The sequence below is a fragment of the Ranitomeya imitator genome, chromosome 2 (assembly GCF_032444005.1).
Source record: "Ranitomeya imitator isolate aRanImi1 chromosome 2, aRanImi1.pri, whole genome shotgun sequence".
In the NCBI taxonomy this organism is placed as follows: Eukaryota; Metazoa; Chordata; class Amphibia; order Anura; family Dendrobatidae; genus Ranitomeya; species Ranitomeya imitator.
In genome coordinates, this window is record NC_091283.1 from 673,202,211 (window position 1) to 673,224,595 (window position 22,385).

At 43.4% G+C, this 22,385-nt stretch overlaps 1 protein-coding gene across 2 annotated transcripts in view; it reads right to left on the reverse strand.

Annotated features, from left to right (window-relative positions):
* ECHS1 (enoyl-CoA hydratase, short chain 1) overlaps positions 1-22,385 on the reverse strand; it is a 189,127-nt gene that overhangs the window by 141,662 nt on the left and 25,080 nt on the right. For both annotated transcript variants that reach the window (XM_069753051.1, XM_069753050.1), the window contains exons 2-3: positions 4,892-5,089; positions 2,866-2,993 (exon numbers count right to left, since the gene is read on the reverse strand). In XM_069753051.1, coding sequence (XP_069609152.1) covers positions 2,866-2,993; positions 4,892-5,089 — 326 coding nt within the window. The remainder of the gene's footprint in view (positions 1-2,865; positions 2,994-4,891; positions 5,090-22,385) is intronic.

Genomic DNA, 22,385 nt, shown 5'->3' on the forward strand with positions numbered 1-22,385 from the left:
TGTTCCTTCCCGGGGAAAGGCCTGGCTATTCACTGCTTGCGTCGAGAAACACGTGATGGTGTCTCCGCAGCTTCTTTACATGCATCTGCATATTTCCCATAAGGGATGGGGGCAGTGTTCTGGAATCACTGCGTTGAGAAACACGTGATGGTGTCTCCGCAGTGTTGGATGTTTTGGTCTCCCCGAGGCCAATCATCTGTGCCTTTATAGCCTTTTTACTAGGCACTGCTCCTAATAGCCAGATTCCTACTCCACACCTGTTTCGGGGTTTTTGCCCCTCATCACTGTCTGTGGATGGATACCATGCTTGGCATAGGTGGCTTTCCTTCATAGGATGCTGCCCTTCCCGTGGTTGTTCCTTCCCGGGGAAAGGCCTGGCTATTCACTGCTTGCGTCGAGAAACACGTGATGGTGTCTCCGCAGCTTCTTTACATGCACTAAACTCTGCAGGGTCATCAATACAGAGGAGGACAATTTTATATTACAGGATGATTTATGTAAACTAGAAGCTTGGGCTGATGAATGGCAAATGAGCTTTAATGGGGATAAATGTAAGGTCATGCACTTGGGTAGAAGTAATAAGATGTATAATTATGTGCTTAATTCTAAAACTCTGGGCAAAACCGTCAATGAAAAAGACCTGGGTGTATGGGTGGATGACAAACTCATATTCAGTGGCCAGTGTTAGGCAGCTGCTACAAAGGCAAATAAAATAATGGGATGCATTAAAAGAGGCATAGATGCTCATGAGGAGAATATAATTTTACCTCTATACAAGTCACTAGTTCGACCACACTTAGAATACTGTGTACAGTTCTGGTCTCCGGTGTATAAGAAAGACATAGCTGAACTAGAGCGGGTGCAGAGAAGAGCGACCAAGGTTATTAGAGGACTGGGGGGTCTGCAATACCAAGATAGGTTATTACACTTGGGGCGATTTAGTTTGGAAAAACGAAGACTAAGGGGTGATCTTATTTTAATGTATAAATGTATGAGGGGACAGTACAAAGACCTTTCTGATGATCTTTTTAATCATAGACCTGAAACAGGGACAAGGGGGCATCCTCTGCGTTTCGAGGAAAAAAGGTTTAAGCATAATAACAGAGGCGGATTCTTTACTGTAAGAGCAGTGAGACTATGGAACTCTCTGCCGTATGATGTTGTAATGAGTTATTCATTACTTAAATTTAAGAGGGGACTGGATACCTTTCTGGAAAAGCATAATGTTACAGGGTATATACACTAGATTCCTTGATAGGGCGTTGATCCAGGGAACTAGTCTGATTGCCGTATGTGGAGTCGGGAAGGAATTTTTTTCCCCAATGTGGAGCTTACTCTTTGCCACATGGGTTTTTTTTGCCTTCCTCTGGATCAACATGTTAGGGCATGTTAGGTTAGGCTATGGGTTGAACTAGATGGACTTATAGTCTTCCTTCAACCTTAATAACTATGTAACTATGAAAGATGGGCGTCATTCATTCCCACGTTACCAGACAACACTAAAGATAGATTGAGGAAACAATTCGAACACACCTCATGGTACTTGCTTGAGACACTTCATAATCAGGTTCCAATACCATAGTCATTGACTTTATTATGTGAGAGTTCAGTTAGCACATAGTGGGGATGAGAGGGAGTGGTTGTTTTCTCCTGTTTTTTCTTTTTGGTCAAGTGTCAAATTTATGGTATTTGTTGGATATCATTGCCTGTATGTACTACTATGCATTTAATAAACAGAGTTTTAAAAAAATTAAAAACAAAGGAATTTTTGAGGAGTAACAGTATATGTAGCTATTTTAAATGTTTTTCCCCCATATTTAATTTAACAACTTATCCTTTGGATAAGTCATCAATATCAAACATCAATACTCTGAGGCTGTGTGCACACGTTCCGGATTTTTCGCATTTTTTCGCTATAAAATCACGATAAAACCGCAAAACAAACACTCACATTAAGCATCCTATTAATAGAATGCAATCCGCATTTTGTATGCACATGCTGCGTTTTTTTCCTGAGCGGAAACGCATTCCGGAAAAAAATGCAGCATGTTCATTAATTTGCAGAATCGCGGGATTCCGCACACATAGGAATGCATTGATCCGCTTAGTTCCCGCATGTGGCTATGCTCACCATGCGGGAAGTAAGCGGATCATGTGCAGATGGTACCCAGGGTGGAGGAGACGAGACTCTCCTCCACGGACTGGGCACCATATTAAAAAAAAAGAATTAAAATAAAAAATGATATACTCAGCTTCTGATGGCCCTCCGTGGCCTCCCGCCTCTTAGCGGTGCACGAGGTGCCTTCCGTACCCAGGGATGCTGTGTGTGAAGGACCTGCGATGACGTCGCGGTCGCGTGCACCGCTGAGGAGATCGGGGGTCGTCGGAAGGTGAGAATAAACATTTTTTGTATTATTTTTAACATTAGATCTTTTTACTATTTGATGCTGCATAGGCAGCATCAATAGTAAAAAGTTGGTCACATTTGTCAAACACTATGTTTGACAAGTGTGACCAACCTGTCAATCACCTTTCCAAGAAATGCTACAGATCGCTTGGAAAACGCTAGCATTCTGCAAGCTAATTGCGCTTGTAAAACGCTAGTGTTTAGTGGGAATACACATGCCAATTTCACATGCGATATACCTGCAGCAGGAGTTGCGAATTGCCACGGAAATTTACGCTGCAATTCTGCAACGTGTGCATTTAGCCTAAATCTGGAAAACCCCTTTACTTCTTAATCAAGAATTTATTTTATTGTACTGGTCCATAAAATATATTTTATCATCACATTTGTGATTGGTTATTGGATTTTCTTTAGAACAGAGATCAGCTATGAGAAAATACCCATATGCGGTGACTTACTGCATAGCCATTAACAGCTGCAACAACTGGCTTCTTCATTGAAGAGAGACGGTTCCAAGGAGACAGGAAGTTCCCCCTATAGCACTCCTGAAAAGTACGATTTTGCATTTCTTTGATATCAGCACCAGCTGCCAGGAAAATGAAAATATTCAATTGTTTATTTATCAAATTATTAACATTCTGCTGGAATTCATATGGACACACTTCCAGCAGCAAAGTACCCAAGTCGTACTACAAGCTGCAAAATATTTTAGTGTTAAAGAAGCACTCCCATCAAAATTTGTATTTTATTAATATATTCCAACTACAGATGGGCGGACCCCCTAGATATTTGGGTCCGACAGGTTCGGCCGAACAGTTAAAAAAAAAAAGTTTGGGTTTGGGTTCCAGGACAGTAGCCAGACCCGAACATGGACCCCATTCACTTTAACGGGGGGCCCAAACATTAAGTGTTTGCCATGCTGTCATGTGCATGACAGCGCTGCAAACACTGCTTCTGATTGGCAGTAAAATCATTATGCTTGTCAGACAGCTGCGGTTCTCACGCTGTCAAATGACAGCATGAGCCCGCAGCTGTGATTGGAGGCATAACGTTTACATCTGGTTACTGGCATCGGCTGATAGGCTGATGGGAGCAGTAGTCCTATGTGTAAGAACAGAAAGTCAAATTTTCCCTGCATAAGTTGGGTCAAGAGTTGAAGAGGGAAATAATAGGGGAAAAAGTGACTTCTTGTTTCTACTTCGAGCAGACAGAAGCGAATTAGCTAGGTAGAAGGGCAAACGGAGCAATTTTAAGTACACAGAGGTATATAATATGATGACAAATACGGTACATTATGAGAAGAAAAAAAAAAAAACTTTGAAGGGAGTGCTTCTATAAGGCTCCCCCACAACCATTAGACTAACATGCGCCGAAACCACTGATGTCAATGGGATCAACCGACAGTGTGTATTGGGGCCCCAAAAAGCAGATTGTTGAAGTAATTAAGGATCAGGCACATCCACTTTCGGACTTCAGATCCTTTTGATCCCTGAGATAGGTTGCCACCAGAGATGTCTAGTAGCAGCTCTCACATAGAACTCAGCAGTGCTCAGGAGAACCAGTGTTCCTGTGTATTGAGGAGATGGCCGAGATAGCTGCTGGCTGAACCATTGTTAGTCTGACACTAATTGAAGTGCATGCAGGAGGGGGAATGATTTTCAGGCTATGTGCACACGTTGTGGTTTTTACCGCGGAACTGCGGCGATTTTGATGCAGTTTCCATTGCGTTTACAGTAAACATGTAAATCAATGGGAAACCGCAAACCGCTGTGCACATGCTGCGGGAAAAACCGTGCAGAAACGCAGCGGTTTACAACCCGCAGCATGTCACTTCTTTGTGCAGAATCGCAGCGATTCTGCACACATAGAAATGCATTGATCCGCTTACTTCCCGCATGGGGCTGTGCCCACCATGCGGGAAGAAAGCGGATAATGTGCATGTGGTACCCGGGGTGGAGGAGAGGAGACTCTCCTCCAGGCCCCGGGAACCATATTTGTGGTTAAAAAAAAAAGAATTAAAATAAAAAATAATGATATACTCTCCTCTCAGTGCTGCACGCGGCCGTCCGGTCTCAGGTTGCTATGCGAGCAGGGCCTGCGGTCACGTCGCGGTCACATGACCGTGACGTCACGAAGGTCCTTCTCGCACAGCATCTTTGGAACCGGACAGCCGCCTGCAGCACCGAGGAGATCGGGACGTCAGAGGGTGAGTATAACCATTTTTTTTTATTTTTAACATTACTATTGATGCTGCATATTGCTGCATATGCAGCATCAATAGTAGGAGAAAATCCCGCAGCGGAAACCGCAGGACAAAACGTGATAAATCTGCAGGGATAACCGCAGCGGTTTTGTCCTGCAGATTTATCAAATAACGCTGCAGGAGAACCCGCAGAGACCCGACCCTACGTGTGAACATGGCCTCAAAGCTGGGCAACAAATATTTACGGTAAATTTGTAGAATTTCAAACAGGCAAAACTAACCTGCAAATGCCTTCTCACTCCCTGTGATAACAATTGCCCCAATCTGTGGATCCTCTTCAAAAGAGTCAAGAGCTAGGTTGATCTCAGCCATTAGCTCATCACTCAATGCGTTCAGTGTTTTGGGCCGGTTCAGTTGTATAAATCCGACATTTTGGTTCTGCCCTCTACGTTCTACCAGAATGTACTGATACAGTGGCCCTGAAAGAAAAGAAAATACATCGCAATGAAACCATAGCAAGAAATTTAATTTGTCCTGATATTAGTGCATGTTTGGCCACATCTTGCTGCTAGAGGATCAAAGTGATTTACCGTATATACTCGAGTATAAGCCGACCCGAGTATAAGCCGACCCCCCTAATTTTGCCACAAAAAACTGGGAAAACTTATTGACTCGAGTATAAGCCTAGGGTGGAAATGCAGTGTTTATACTGGCCCCATAGATGCCCCAATACAGTGCTCTGCAGTGTTTATACTGGCCCCATAGATGCCCCAATACAGTGCTCTGCAGTGTTTATACTGGCCCCATAGATGCCCCAATACAGTGCTCTGCAGTGTTTATACTGGCCCCATAGATGCCCCAATACAGTGCTCTGCAGTGTTTATAGTGGCCCCATAGATGCCCCAATACAGTGCTCTGCACTGTTTATATTGGCCCCATAGATGCCCCAATACAGTGCTCTGCAGTGTTTATACTGGCCCCATAGATGCCCCAATACAGTGCTCTGCAGTGTTTATATTGGCCCCATAGATGCCCCAATACAGTGCTCTGCAGTGTTCATAGTGACCCCATAGATGCCCCAATACAGTGCTCTGCAGTGTTCATAGTGGCCCCATAGATGCCCCAATACAGTGCTCTGCAGTGTTCATAGTGGCCCCATAGATGCCCCACATTAATCTGTGCAATGGCCGCTGCTGCTGCAATAGAAAAAAAAAAAAGCCATACTAACCTCGCTACTTGCAGCTCCCAGCGTCTGGTCCCGGCGTCTGTCTGCACTGACTGATCAGGCAGAGGGCGCCGCGCACACTAGTGCGTCATCGCGCCCTCTGACCTGAACAGTCAGAGCGCAGATAGACGCCGGGAAGATGGATCGGCGGCTGGAACGAGGACAGGTGAATATAACATACTCACCTAGTCCTGGCGATCCTCGCGCTGTCCCCTCCTGTCTTCCGCGCTGCAGCTTCTTTCTCTGTCAGCGGTCACCGGCACCGCTGACAGAGAAATGAATACGCGGCTCCGCCCCTATGGGAGGTGGAGCCGCTTATTCATATCTCTAATGAGCGGTCCCACGTGACCGCTGAAGAGAGGAAGAAGCTGCAGCGCCGAAGCCCGTGGGACGGCAGGGACAGCGCGAGGATCGCTGGGACTAGGTAAGTATACCCCAGCGCCCTCAGCCCCTCACCCGCCGACCCTGCCACTACCGTGACTCGAGTATAAGCCGAGGGGGGCACTTTCAGCCCTAAAATTTGGGCTGAAAATCTCGGCTTATACTCGAGTATATACGGTAAGTGAAATGAAAAGCAATAACGTGTGTATATTATATATAAATTTACACGCTACTGTGTGTCAATATACGGTAAGTTTGGGCACCACTAGTCAAAACTATAGTTATTGTGAACAGTTAAGCAAGGTGAAGATGAAATGATCTCTAAAAGGCCTAAAGTTCAAAAATTTCACATTTTCTTTGTATTTTAGGCAAATAAAAAATACAGTATATACTCGAGTATAAGCCGAGAATTTTTTTAGGCTGAAATTGCCCCTCTCGGCTTATATTGGAGTCATACCCAGGGGTCTGCTCCTGGTGCGGTGTCCCTGGTTCCCCGGCAGCTTCTTCCTGTAGTGAGCGGTCACATGGTACTGCTCATTACGGTAATGAATATGTAAACCACTTCACTCCTATAGGAGTGGAGCCACATTCATTACTATAATGAGCGGTACCATGTGACCGTTCACTACAGGAAGAAGCTGCCGACGCCAGGGAACAGACGGGACTGCGCCAAGAGCAGGTGAGTATGACGGGGAGGCAGTGCACGATATTCACCTGCTCCCTGTTCCACCGTCAGCGCCGCTGCGTCTTCCCCATCCTCTGCACTGACGATCAGGTCAGAGGATGCGATGACGCGATTAGTGCGTGCCGCCCTCTACCTGAACGTCAGTGCGGAAGACACAGCGGCCGTCGGCGCTGGCACAAGGAGCAGGTGAATATAGCAAGTGCCGGGGGCCTGAGAGGTGAGTATGTCATTTTTTTTTATTCGCAGCAACAGCATATGGGGCAAATATTTGTATGGAGCATCTTATGTGGCCATGTGCAGCATTATATGGGGCAAATATCTGTATGGGGCCATGTGCAGCATTATATGGGGCAAATATCTGTATGGGGCCATGTGCAGCATTATATGGGGCAAATATCTCTATGGAGCATCTTATGGGGCCATAATCCACATTTGTGGAGCATTATACGGGGCAAATGTGTCTATGGAGCATCTTATGGGGCCATAATCAGCATTTGTGCAGCATTGTATGGGGCAAATGTCTGTATGGAGCATCTTATGGGGTAATAACATTTGTGCAGCATTATATGGGGCATATTTTAATATGGAGCATCTTATGGAATCCATCATAAACTGTTTGGAGCATTATATGGGGCTCCTGATTCAATATGGATATTCAAAAACACTTAACCTACTGATGTCTCAATTAACCCCTTCATGACCCAGCCTATTTTGACCTTAATGACCTGGCCATTTTTTGCAATTCCAACCAGTGTCCCTTTATGAGGTAATAACTCAAGAACACTTCAACGGTAAATTTAGGCCGATAATTTTTGCGATTATTTGTGAACAAAAACAGAAATTTGGAGAAAATTTTGCAATTTTCAAATTTTGAATTTTTATTCTGTTAAACCAGAGAGTTATGTGACACAAAATAGTTAATAAATAACATTTTCCACATGTCTACTTTACATCAGCATAATCTTGGAAACAAATTTTTTTTTTGCTAGGAAGTTATAAGGGTTAAAATTTGACCAGCGATTTCTAATTTTTACACCAAATTTTGCAAAACCATTTTTTTTTAGGGACCATCTCACATTTGAAGTCAGTTTGAGGGGTCTATATGGCTGAAAATACCCAAAAGTGACACCATTCTAAAAACTGCACACCTCAAGGTGCTCAAAACCACATTCAAGAAGTTTATTAACCCTTTAGGTGTTTCACAGCAGCAGAAGCAACATCGAAGGAAAAAATGAACATTTAACTTTTTAGTCACAAAAATGATCTTTTAGCAACAATTTTTTTATTTTCCCAAGGGTAAAAGGAGAAACTTGACCCCGAAAGTTGTTGTACAATTTGTCCTGAGTACGCCGATACTCCATATGTGGGGGGAACCACTGTTTGGGCGCACGACAGGGCTCGGAAGGGAAGGAACGCCATTTGACTTTTTGAATTAAAAATTGGCTCCAATATTTAGCGGACACCATGTTGCGTTTGGAGGGCCCCTGTGTGCCTAAACATTTGAACTCCCCCACAAGTGACCCCATTTTGGAAACTAGACCCCCCAAGGAACTTATCTAGATGCATTGTGAACACTTTCAACCCCCAGGTGCTTCACAAATTGATCCGTAAAAATGAAAAAGTACTTTTTTTTCACAAAAAAATTATTTTAGCCTCAATTTTTTAGTTTTCACATGGGTAACAGGATAAAATGGATCTTAAAATGTGTTGGGCGATTTCTCCTGAGTACACAGATACTCACATTTGGGGGTAAACCACTGTTTGGGCACACAGCAAGGCTCGGAAGGGAAAGAGCGCCATTTGACTTTTTCAATGAAAAATTAGCTCTAATTGTTAGCGGTCACCAGGTCGCGTTTGGAGAGCCCCTGTGTGGCTAAACATTTGAACTCACCCACAAGTGACACCATTTTGGAAACTAGACCCCCCCCCCCCAGGAACTCACCTAGATGTGTGATGAGCACTTTGAACCCCCAAGTGCTTCACAGAAGTTTATAACACAGAGCCATGAAAATGAAAAATGATTTTTCCCCCCCCCACAAAAATAATTTTTTAGCACCCATTTTTTAATGTTTCCAAGGGTAACAGGAGAAATTAGACCCCCAAAATTGTTGTACAATTTTTCCTGAGTACACCAATACCCCATATGTTTTGGTAAACCACTGTTTGGGCGCACGTCGGGGCTTAGAAGGAAGGAAGCACCATTTGACTTTTTGAATGCAAGATTGGCTGGAATCAATGGTGGCGCCATGTCGTGATTGGAGACCCCTGATGTGCCTAAACAGAGGAAACCCCTCAATTCTAACCCCAACACACCCCTAACCCTAATCATAACCGTAATCACAACCCTAACCCCAACACACAACCAACCCTAATCCCAACCCTAACCACAAGCCTAACCCTGACCTCAACACACCCCTAACCTTAACCCTAATTCCAACCCTAACCCTAATTCCAACCCTAACTCTAGTTCCAGCCCTAACCCTAAGTGCCCACGATGCGGATTCGTGTGCCGATTTTTCCACACCGTTTTTGAAAAATCCACAGGCAAAAACACACTGCGTTTTACTTGCGGATTTACCACGGATTTCCAGTGTTTTTTGTGTGGATTTCACCTGCGGATTCCTATTGAGGAACAGGTGTAAAATGCTGCGGATTCCACACAAAGAATTGACAGGCTGCGGAAAATACAATGCAGCGTTACCGCACGGTATTTTCCGCACCATGGGCACAGCGGATTTGGCTTTCCATAGGTTGAAGCTACTTTCACACTAGCGTTGTTCGTCGGACGTCAAAAAGCGTCTTTTTGTGAAAAAAACGCATCCTGCAAAATCTCCCGCAGGATGCGTTTTTTCCCATAGACTTGTATTGGCGACGGATTGTCACGCATTGTGTACGTCGTGCGACGGATGCGTCGGAATTTGGCGACCCATCATCTGGAAAAAAAACGTTAATTGTAACGTTTTTTGTCTGTGTCTGGAAAACGTGTCGCGACGCATCCTGCGGCATGCGTCGTTGGCTAGAATGAAAGCCTATGGGCGCAGGATCCGTCGTGACACGTCGTATGACGGAATGCAGCGCTGCAATATGTTTTTCTACACTGAGCATGCTCAGAAACAGGATTTTGTAGCCAATTGGCCAGACACCCCCAAATCTATATAAAGCTGGCCTGGGCCTTCAAGCTCAAATGTGCCAGCAAGACTCCTGCCAGCCTGAACACAGCATCCAGCCTGAAAACAGCCAGCATCGAGTCTGAGGCCTGCCAGCAAAACCTGTATCCAGCAACCAGCTAGAGGCCTGCCAGCCAGTGTGAGTACTGCCATTTTTGTGAGCGTCTATGTGCATGTCTGTGTGTGTGTGTGTGTGTGTGCCATGTGTCTGTATAACGTACTGATTACAGCCAGAGCTAAACCTGAAGACAGCCAGCGTCCTGCCAGAATCCAGCTCCAGCCTGCCACTGTCCAGCCAGCATCCAGAGGCCTGCTATAAAACCTATGCAGCCAGAAGCCAGCGTCAAGCTACAGCCTTCCAGCCAGTGTGCATACTACCATTGTTGCGTGCATCTGTGTGTGCGTGTGTGTTTGTGTCTGCCTGTGTGCTTTTGTGTATGTGCATCTGTGTGTGTTGGTGTGCGCCTGTGTGCTTTCGTGTGTGTGTGTGTGTGCCTGTTTGCTTTGGTGTGTGCATGCGTTGTGCATGCGTTTGTGTGTGCGTGTGCCATGTGTCTGTATAACGTACTGAATACAGCCAGAGCTAAACCTGAAGACAGCCAGAGGCCTGCCATCGTCCTGAACCAGCCAGCGTCCTGGCAGAGTCCAGCTCCAGCCTGAGGCCTGCCACTGTCCAGCCAGTATCCAGAGGCCTGCTATAAAACCTATGCAGCCAGAGGCCTGACTGTGGTGCCCGAAGCCAGCATCAAGCTACAGTCTTCCAGCCAGTGTGCGTACTACCATTTTTGTGTGCGTCTGTGTGCATGTCTGTGTGTGCGTGCGTGTTTGTGTCTGCCTGTGTGCTTTTGTGCATATGCATCTGTGTGTTTGCATACGGCTGTGTGCTTTTGTGTCTGTGCGTTATGCCTGCGCCTGTGTGCTTTTGTGCGTGCGTGTGTCTGGATGATTGCGGGTGCATGCGTCTGTGCAACTGGGTGAGTGCACGTGCATTTTTTTTTTAATGTGATGTATTTAATAAGTATTGTGGTCTGTACAGCATGTGGTTTCAGTGTGTGAGCGTGTGTGTGGTTTTTTTCTTTCAATTTTTTTTTGTTTTTGTTTTAATGTTGAAACTATGTCCAGTTGATGTACCTGTATTTAAAATAAAGAGCATTGTAGCTCCTAATTGTGATGGTAAAAAAAAAAAAAAGGAAATTAAAAAATAATTAATAAAATGTTTTATAAAAATGTCCATAGTATCATTTCACAAAGGTAAATTTAAAACTGGTGTATGTACACAAATGGCCACACATGCAATACGGAGTTGGTTGAGGGTTTATTTTTTAATATAAAAGGTTATAGCCAAATTTTAAGGGTGTATATTTTTTTTACGTTATTTTTAGTGATCTCTTCAAATCACATAGGTGTTCAATTCATTTACAACTGGTGTGAAGGAAGCGGCAATACACAGACGCGAAACGCGCGTTGGGGGTCAGGAACCAGGATCCAGACAGGGTACTCTGACACACATGGGTAATTAGTTTTCTCACCTTCTTATTTTATTTTCACATGTTTTGGTCTGCATACTCATGGTGTATGGCAATGTTACCAGCATAATTAATGCAAGTACGTGGTTACACTATGTGTTCTATGAGCCATGCATCAGACCTAGCATTCATGTGCAGACAATGTGTACTTTATATTAACACTTGATTCACCTGTGTCCTGTTCGGTTTTCCTGGATCATTGGTTGCATCCAAGGATTAAGTCACAGCGTAACTTTCTATGTACTGTTATTTACTATACAAATTTATGTATGTTTTAAAGTGTATATCAAGGATATGAATTTTCTATAAATAAATAATTTTTTTGTTACTTTTTGGCCAATTTTTGACTCATGATCCTCCGGTATATACCGTATGTTCTTTTGGGCCATAATGGAGCTATCAAAATAGTCGGGGTCCTTTCTATCCGTATTTTCCGTGGAACCTTTGCAAGAATTGTGATTGGTGGAAAGGCGTAGGCTAGATGAAAACGCCAATCTTGGACTAAGGCATCTATTCCTCTGGGATTGCCTCTTGGGTTCAAGGAGAAGAAGGTTTCGACCTTTGCATTCTGGTGAGAGGCAAAGAGGTCGACGTCTGGGAGACCGCACTTGCATACTAGAATGTTGAATGTTTGATAATCCAGGCTCCATTCACCAGGATGAATGTCCTGGCAACTCAGGTAATCTGCCTGAATATTTGCAGTACCTTTCAGGTGAATTGCTGTCAGGGACAGTAAAGGTACCTTCACACTAAACTACGCTGCAGCGATCCAGATCGCTGCAGCGTCGCTGTTTGGTCACTGGAGAGCCGTCACACAGACAACTCTCCAGCGACCAACGATGCCGGTAACCAGGGTAAACATCGGGTTACTAAGCGCAGGGCCGCGCTTAGTAACCCAATGTTTACCCTGGTTACCGTGCTAAAAGTAAAAAAAACAAACACTTCATACTTATCTTCAGCTGTCTGTCCCCGGCGCTGTGCTTCTCTGTACTGGCTGTGAGCACAGCGGTCGGAAAGCAGAGCGGTGACGTCACCGCTCTGCTTTCCGGCCGCTGTGCTCACAGTGAGTACAGAGAAGCACAGCGCCGAGGGACAGACAGCGGAAGGTAAGTATGAAGTGTTTGTTTTTTTTACTTTTAGGATGGTAACCAGGGTAAACATCGGGTTACTAAGCGCGGCCCTGCGCTTAGTAACCCGATGTTTACCCTGGTTACCAGCGAAGACATCGCTGAATCGGCGTCACACACGCCGATTCAGCGATGTCAGCGGGAGAGCCAGCGACCAAATAAAGTTCTGGCCTTCTAGCCCCGACCAACGACATCACAACAGGATCCTGATCGCTGCTGCGTGTCACACTGAACGATATCGCTAGCCAGGACGCTGCAACGTCACGGATCGCTAGCGATATCGTTTAGTGTGAAGGTACCTTAAGTGTTTTTCGGCCCAACAAAAAATTCGAGTGGAGATTTTCTTTAACCCCTTTACCCCCAAGGGTGGTTTGCACGTTATGGACCGGGCCAATTTTTACAATTCTGACGACTGTCCCTTTATGAGGTTATAACTCTGGAACGCTTCAACGGATCCTGGTGATTCTGACACTGTTTTCTCGTGACATATTGTACTTCATGATAGTGGTAAAATTTCTTTGATATTACCTGCGTTTATTTGTGAAAAAAACGGAAATTTGGCGAAAATTTTGAAAATTTCGCAATTTTCCAACTTTGAATTTTTATGCAATTAAATCACAGAGATATGTCACACAAAATACTTAATAAGTAACATTTCCCACATGTCTACTTTACATCAGCACAATTTTGGAACCAAAATTTTTTTTTGTTAGGGAGTTATAAGGGTTAAAAGTTGACCAGCAATTTCTCATTTTTACAACACCATTTTATTTTAGGGACCACATCTCATTTGAAGTCATTTTGAGGGGTCTATATGATAGAAAATACCCAAGTGTGACACCATTCTAAAAACTGCACCCCTCAAGGTTCTCAAAACCACATTCAAGAAGTTTATTAACCCTTCAGGTGCTTCACAGGAATTTTTGGAATGTTTAAATAAAAATTAACATTTAACTTTTTTTCACAAAAAATTTACTTCAGCTCCAATTTGTTTTATTTTACCAAGGGTTACAGGAGAAAATGGACCCAAAACGTTGTTGTACAATTTGTCCTGAGTACGCTGATACCCCATATGTGGGGGTTAACCACAGTTTGGGCGCATGGCAGAGCTCGGAAGGGAAGGAGCGCCATTTGACTTTTCAATGCAAAATTGACTGGAATTGAGATGGGACGCCATGTTGCGTTTGGAGAGCCACTGATGTGGCTAAACATTGAAACCCCCCACAAGTGACACCATTTTGGAAAGTAGACCCCCTAAGGAACTTATCTAGAGGTGTGGTGAGCACTTTGACCCACCAAGTGGTTCACAGAAGTTTATAATGCAGAACCGTAAAAATAAAATATCTTTTTTTTTTTCACAAAAATTATCTTTTCGCCCCCAATTTTTTATTTTCCCAATGGTAAGAGAAGAAATTGGACCACAAAAGTTGTGGCACAATTTGTCCTGAGTACTCTGATACCCCATATGTGGGGGTAAACCATTGTTTGGGCGCATGGGAGAGCTCGGAAGGGAAGGAGCGCCGTTTGACCTTTCAATGCAAAATTGACAGGAATTGAGATGGGACGCCATGTTGCGTTTGGAGAGCCACTGATGTGGCTAAACATTGAAACCCCCCACAAGTGACACCATTTTGAAAAGTAGACCCCCTAAGGAACTTATCTAGATGTGTGGTGAGCACTTTGACCCAATAAGAGCTTCACAGAAGTTTATAATGCAGAGCCGTAAAAATAAAACAAAAATTTTTTCCCACAAAAATAATTTTTTAGCCCCCAGTTTTGTATTTTCTCGAGGGTAAAAGGAGAAATTGGACCCCAAAAGTTGTTGTCCAATTTGTCCTGAGTGCGTTGATACCCCATATGTGGGGGGGAACCAGCGTTTGGCCGCATGGGAGGGCTCGGAAGGGAAGGAGCGCCATTTGGAATGCAGACTTAGATGGAATGGTCTGCAGGCGTCACATTGCGTTTGCAGAGCCCCTAATATACCTAAACAGTAGAAACCCCCACAAGTGACCCCATATTGGAAACTAGACCCCCCCACGAACTTATCTAGATGTGTTGTGAGAACTTTGAGCCCCCAAGTGTTTCACTATAGTTTATAACGCAGAGCCGTGAAAATAAAAAATCTCTTTTTTTCCCCACAAAAATTATTTTTTAGCCCCCAGTTTTGTATTTTCCCAAGGGTAACGGGAGAAATTGGACCCCAAAAGTTGTTGTCCAATTTGTCCTGAGTACGCTGATACCCCATATGTTGGGGTAAACTCCTGTTTGGGCACACGGGAGAGCTCGGAAGGGAAGGAGCACTGTTTTACTTTTTCAATGCAGAATTGGATGGAATTGAGATCGGTCGCCATGTCGCGTTTGGAGAGCCCCTGATGTGCCTAAACAGTGGAAACCCCCGAATTATAACTGAAACCCTAATCCAAACACACCCCTAACCCTAATCCCAACGGTAACCCTAACCACACCTCTAACCCAGACACACCCCTAATCCTAATCCCAATCGAAAATGTAATCCAAACCCTAACCCGAACTTTAGCCCCAACCCTAACTATAGCCTTAACCCTAACCCTAGCCCTAACCCTAGCCCTAACCCTAGCCCTAACCCTAGTCCCAACCCTAGCCCTAACCCTAGCCCTAACCCTAGCCCTAACCCTAGCCCTAACCCTAACCCTAGCCCTAACCCTAGCCCTAACCCTAGCCCTAACCCTAGCCCTAACCCTAATGGGAAAATGGAAATACATACATTTTTTTCATTTACTTTTATAGCGGGTTTTTTAGCGGATTTTTATGATTGGCAGCCGTCACACACTGAAAGACGCTTTTTATTGCAAAAAATATTTTTTGCGTTACCACATTTTGAGAGCTATAATTTTTCCATATTTGAGTCCACAGAGTCATGTGAGGTCTTGTTTTTTGCGGGACGAGTTGACGTTTTTATTGTTAACATTTTCGGGCACGTGACATTTTTTGATTGCTTTTTATTCCGATTTTTGTGAGGCAGAATGACCAAAAACCAGCTATTCATGAATTTCTTTTTTGGGGGAGGCGTTTATACCGTTCCGCGTTTGGTAAAATTGATAAAGCAGTTTTATTCTTCGGTTCAGTACGATTACAGCGACACCTCATTTATATCATTTTTTTTTATGTTTTGGCGCTTTTATACGATAAAAACTATTTCATAGAAAAAAATAATTATTTTTGCATCGCTATATTCTGAGGACTATAACTTTTATTTTTTTGCTGATGTTGCTGTATGGCGGCTCATTTTTTGCGGGACAAGATGACGCTTTCAGCGGTATCATGGTTATTTATATCCGTCTTTTTGATCGCGTGTTATTCCACTTTTTGTTTGGCGGTATGATAATAAAGCGTTGTTTTTTGCCTCGTTTTTTTTTTCTTACGGTTTTTACTGAAGGGGTTAACTAGTGGGCCAGTTTTATAGGTCGGGTCGTTACGGACGCGGCGATACTAAATATGTGTACTTTTATTGTTTTTTTTTTTTTTATTTAGATAAAGAAATGTATTTATGGGAATAATATATATATATATATATTTTTCATTATTTAGGATTTTTTTTTTACACACTTGGAAATTTTTTTTTTAACTTTTTTACTTTGTCCCAGGAGGGGACAATACAGATCGGTGATCTGCCAGTTTGCACAGCACTCTGACAGATCACCGATCTGTCTGAGAGCAGTGCAGAGTTACCAAGCTCTGACACCCGGCCGCGATCTGCGGCGCTCCCCCCGTGAGCGCGGCCGATCGCCTATGACGTACTATTCCGTCCTTGGGAAGTAAAGCCCACCCCACATGGACGGAATAGTACGTCTAATGGCAGAAAGGGGTTAAGCTGAGGAATTTTGTACTTCCCTCGTGCTTGATGTGAGCCACCGTGGTCATGTTGTCTGAATATATCTGAACATGTTGTCCAGAAATCTGACGACTTGCTGCTAACAGGGCCTCTTCCACAGCTTTGAGCTCTCTGAAATTTGGGGATTTCTCGCTGATCAACTGGTTCCAAAGACCTTGATAAGGAACATGGTTTATTATGGCTCCCCAGCCCCTCTTGTTGGCATCTGACTTGATCGTGGTTAGTGGGAACTGAATCCAACTCACACCCTTCAGGAGGTTTCTGAAATTCATCCACCATGTTAAGGATGCTTTCACTTGCCCCGGTGTGTGGATCCTTTTGGATAGAGTGCCAGGATGACCATCCCAATTGTCTAGAATGTGGGTTTGAAGGATTCTTGAGTGAGATTGAGCCCAAGCCACCGACTGTATGCAGGCTGTCATGGAGCCCAAGAGTGACATTCCCTCTCGAAGAGTAGGAGATCTCATTTCCTTGAATTTTCTGATCTTTGCTACTAATGGTAGTCTGATCGTCTGGAAGAAAGGACATTTCTTCAGAATCACTCCCAGAAATATCCTGGTTTTTGAGGGTTGAAGCTGGGATTTTTTTATATTTGGAATCCAACCCAGAGACCTCAATAACTCTTAAGTGGTTGGCACATGGGATATCAGGGTTATCTCGGTGGGAGCTACTATCAGGAGGTCGTCCAGATAGGGCACTATACAGACACCTTGTTTCCAGATAAATGACACCACCTCTGCCATTATCTTGGAGAACACTCTTTGGTGCGGAAGAAATGCCGAAGGGAAGGACTCCAAACTGATAGTGCTCCACTTGACGACTCCCCTGTATCGCAAACCTGAGATATTTTCTGTTTCTCGGGTGAATAGGAATGTGAAAATATGCATCCTTTAGGTTGATGGTTGCCATAAAGGAGTGATGCCCTATCAGAGGAATGGCAGATTTTACAGACTCCATCTTGAACTTGCGATGTTTCACATGTTGATTGAGACCCATCTAGTTTATAATTATATGGACGTCCCCTGATTGTTTGGGTACCAGGAATAATGTCCTAGCCCCCATTCCAATTGTGGAACTGGGGAGAGCACGTTTGATTTCATAAGATCTCTGAGACCTAATGGACCTAATGTCAACAAATTGTGATCTTTTGATGTTGGAAGGGTAGTAATTTTTAGACCCTGAGGGGGGGGGGGGGGGGGGGGAGGAAATTAACTCTATCAATAGGCCCTCCTTGATAACATTGAGAACCCAGTGGGAACTTGTGATGTTTTCCCACTGACCCACATATTTTGAGAGTCTTCCCCCCCCACCGGGTCGGAGTCATTGTTTGTCCTGTTGGGATTGCTGCTGCTGCTGTTGTGGGACAAAAATATTTTTCCCTCTACCTTTTGCGTAGCTCCATCTGCCGGTTTTGCCTTTACCTCTCGCTTGAGAGGGCTGAGACTGTGGGGGCACGAAAAAAACGTTTTGTAGGTGGTTTTTGCTCCGGGAGTGCCCTTTTGTTGTCAGTAGCTTTGTCAAGAATGTCATCTAAGGCCAGACCGAACACATATTCTCCCTTAAAGGGTATGGCACACAATTTGATATCACCACACCATAATCCATATTGCGGATTACTGCAATTTTTTTCAAACTGAGTGTTTTTGGTTTTACTATTCTCTTTTGTGTCTTCAGGTTTCTTGGTGGTGTGTGAACATGTTCCTACAGACTTGTTCACTGTGCAAGTAGCCCATGTGTTTCTGTTTCCATAATTGTTCTCTTGTGTCTACAAGACTGGGGAGTTATCCACCACCACTCCTCTTGGGTTATCTGCACAAAAGCTGTTCTACTCTGTATGCACACATGGATTTTTCCTCTCTGAACCCTGTTCACACAGGTTATATACAGATGATCAGGTTTTTAAATACATCAGATAGGGATTGCATACATTAGTTAGGACTGCTCTGATATGGGTATACCGTGAAGTTTGGTAGAGCAGCTTAGGCTACTTTCACACTAGCGTTTTTTTTAAATCCGTCACAATGTGTCGTTTTGCAGAAAAAACGCATCCTGCAAAAGTGCTTGCAGGATGCGTTTTTTCCCATAAACTTCTATTGACGACGCATTTGCGAGTGATTGGCACACTTCGCATCCGTCGCAAGACGGATGCGTCGTGCTTTGGCGGACCGTCGGGAGAAAAAAACCCTACATGTAACGTTTTTTTCTCCCGACGGACCGCTCCCACCTCCGCCGCACCTTACAATGGGGCAGCGGATGCGCCGGAAAAATGCATCCGCTACACCCATTGTGCAATGCAGCAAAGGCTAGCGTCGGAATCTCTCCCCGACGCATTGCGACGGGGAGATTGCGACGCTAGTGTGAAAGAAGCCTTAGTATACATTTTTTTGCAAAAAACGTATCAACCAAATACCCTGTTTTTTACATCTTTTACTAGCACTTGCGGATTACTGCAATTTTTTTCAAACTGAGTGTTTTTGGTTTTACTATCCTCTTTTGTGTCTTCCATATTTTAAGCCAGAGGGCTCTTCTGGCAGAGTTGGAAAGCACAAAGGATCTGGCGGCATTGCTAAGGCCGGCGTCACACACAGCGTAAAACAATACGGTCCGTATATTACGGCCGTAATACGCTGAAAAATCCCGAAAATAGTGGTCCGTAGCTCCTCCGTAGGCAGGGTGTGTCAGCGTTTTTTGCGCATGGCATCCTCCGTATGTAATCCGTATGGCATCCGTACTGCGTGGTTTTCTCGCAGGCTTGCAAAACCAACATACCGCTATAGAAGTGATCCATGTGTCCCAAAAAAAAAATATAATTATATATATATATATATATATATATATATATATATATATATATATATATATATATATATATATATATATATATATATATATACACACACACACATACACTAGATGGCAGCCCGATTCTACAGAATCGGGAGTCTAGAATCCATATATACTTTATTTATTCAAATGTAAAAATAATACAATTAATAAATAATAGTAAGAAAGAACAAAAAATGGCTGCACTCACCAGCTCTTGACAATTCTTGTTATTTAAGGTACAGTTACACAGGATCCATGAACATGCTTATGAGGGGAGGGATGAAAGACATCTGACGACAACTTTGCGTGTTGTGGCAAATGCCACAACAACGGTTCTTTGCTTAAGAACAATGTCAGGTAGTAGGAAAATACCCAGTTAATAATAGGCAATAGTTCTTTGCAGGAATGCAGATATTAATAAATAGGCAGTTTATATTGCAGAGAAATTGCTGGGCATTAATGGACAATGTCCTTATGTGGCAAATAATAGAGCAATATACCCAATGTGGCAAAGAAGAGGTTAATAAACGGCAGTCTCTCAGTATAACAGTCAGTGAATAATAGGCAGTATATGGAGAAAACACCAAACAAAAGTTCAAAATTGGTGTGAAAATGTCACTGAACCACTTCACAACTATATATAGTTTTGGTAAATGGTATTATCATTTTTTTGACGAAATTCGGCAGGAGCTTGAAGAGCAACGTCACTGGGCCCGCCTCCACGCAGTAGAAACTTGCTGTGAGGTAAAAATTCAAAAATCACACCAAAATGGCGGGCGGAGTGTGTCACAGTACGGCACGTTTCTGATTGGTTGCCGCCTGCTGCGAGCGACCAATCAGACACTGGACACTGTTGACGTCACTTATCTCCGGACATTATCTCCGGACATTAGCTCCGGACAGGAAGTTGGCACAAATTGCAGGAAGTAGTATTCTAGGCAATTATATATTAGAGATATATATATATATATATATATATATAGAAAAAAGGGAACAGCACAATATTAACTTATCTTCAGGTGCAGGGCCCCAGGATGACAGTCCATATATCCAGATAATCCATAAATGTCAAAAAATGAGGCAGCACTCCATAGGATCAGTATTCAACTTTGCAGGATTTAATCAACCCACTGTGCAGGGCGACGTTTCGGCTCAGACTGAGTCTTTCTCAGTGTCTATATATTAATATTTATTCCAGCGCTATACAGCTTGAAAGCCGGTAATTCAATTACCGGCTTTTTCTTTCTCCTTCCTAAACCCGACATGATTTGAGACATGGTTTACATACAGTAAACCATGTCTTCTCTCCATTTTTTTGCAGATTCCACACTACTAATGTTAGTAGTGTGTATCTGCAAAATTTGGCCGTTCTATCTACTAAATTAAAGGGTTAAATGGCGGAAAAAATTGGCGTGGGCTCCCGCGCAATTTTCTCCGCCAGAGTAGTAAAGCCAGTGACTGAGGGCAGATATTAATAGCCTGGAGAGGGTCCATGGTTATTGCCCCCCCCCCCCCCCCCCCGGCTAAAAACATCTGCCCCCAGCCACCCCAGAAAAGGCACATCCGGAAGATGCGCATATTCTGGCACTTGGCCATTCTCTTCCCATTCCCGTGTAGCGGTGGGATATGGGGTAATGAAGGGTTAATGCCACCTTGCTATTGTAAGGTGACATTAAGCCAAATTAATAATGGAGAGGCGTCAATTATGACACCTATCCATTATTAATCCAATTGTAGTAAAGGGTTAAATAAAACACAAACACATTATTTAAAATTATTTTAATGAAATAAAAACAATGGTTGTTGGAGTATTTTATTCTACGCCCAATCCAGTCACTGAAGACCCTCGATCTGTAACAAAAAATAACATAATAAACCAACAATATCCTTACCCTCCGCAGATCTGTAACGTCCAACGATGTAAATCCATCTGAAGGGGTTAAAATAATTTGCATCCACGAGCTTTGCTAATGCAATGATGCTCATGGCTGCAAACACCCCGGAAAATGAAGGTAAAGTAGGTCAATGACCTATATTTACCTTCATTTGCGGTGAGGCGCCCTCTGCTGGATGTTTCTAGACCCTTCATTACCCCATATCCCACCGCTACACGGGAATGGGAAGAGAGTGGCCAAGTGCCAGAATAGGCACATCTTCCAGATGTGCCTTTTCTGGGGTGGCTGGGGCAGGTGTTTTTAGCCAGGGGGGGGGGGGCCAATAACCGTGGACCCTCTCCAGGCTATTAATATCTGCCCTCAGTCACTGGCTTTACTACTCTGGCGGAGAAAATTGCGCGGGAGCCCACGCCAATTTTTTCAGCAATTTAACCCTTTAATTTAGTAGATAGAACGGCCAAATTTTGCATAGACACACTACTGACATTAGTAGTGTGGAATCTGCAAACAAAAAATGGAGAGAAGACATGGTTTACTGTATGTAAACCATGTCTCAAATCATGTCGGGTTTAGGAAGGAGAAAGAAAAAGCCGGTAATTGAATTACCGGCTTTCAAGCTGTATAGCGCTGGAATAAATATTAATATATATATACATATATGTGTCTCAATGACATTATATATATATATATATATATATATATATATATATATATATATATATATATATATATATATATATATATATATATATATATATATATATATATATATATATATATACAGTGGGGCAAAAAAGTATTTAGTCAGTCAGCAATAGTACAAGTTCCACCACTTAAAAAGATGAGAGGCGTCTGTAATTTACATCATAGGTAGACTTCATCTATGGGAGACAAACTGAGAAAAAAAATCCAGAAAATCACATTGTCTCTTTTTTTTAACATTTTATTTGCATATTATGGTGGAAAATAAGTATTTGGTCAGAAACAAAATTTCATCTCAATACTTTGTAATATATCCTTTGTTGGCAATGACAGAGGTCAAACGTTTTCTGTAAGTCTTCACAAGGTTGCC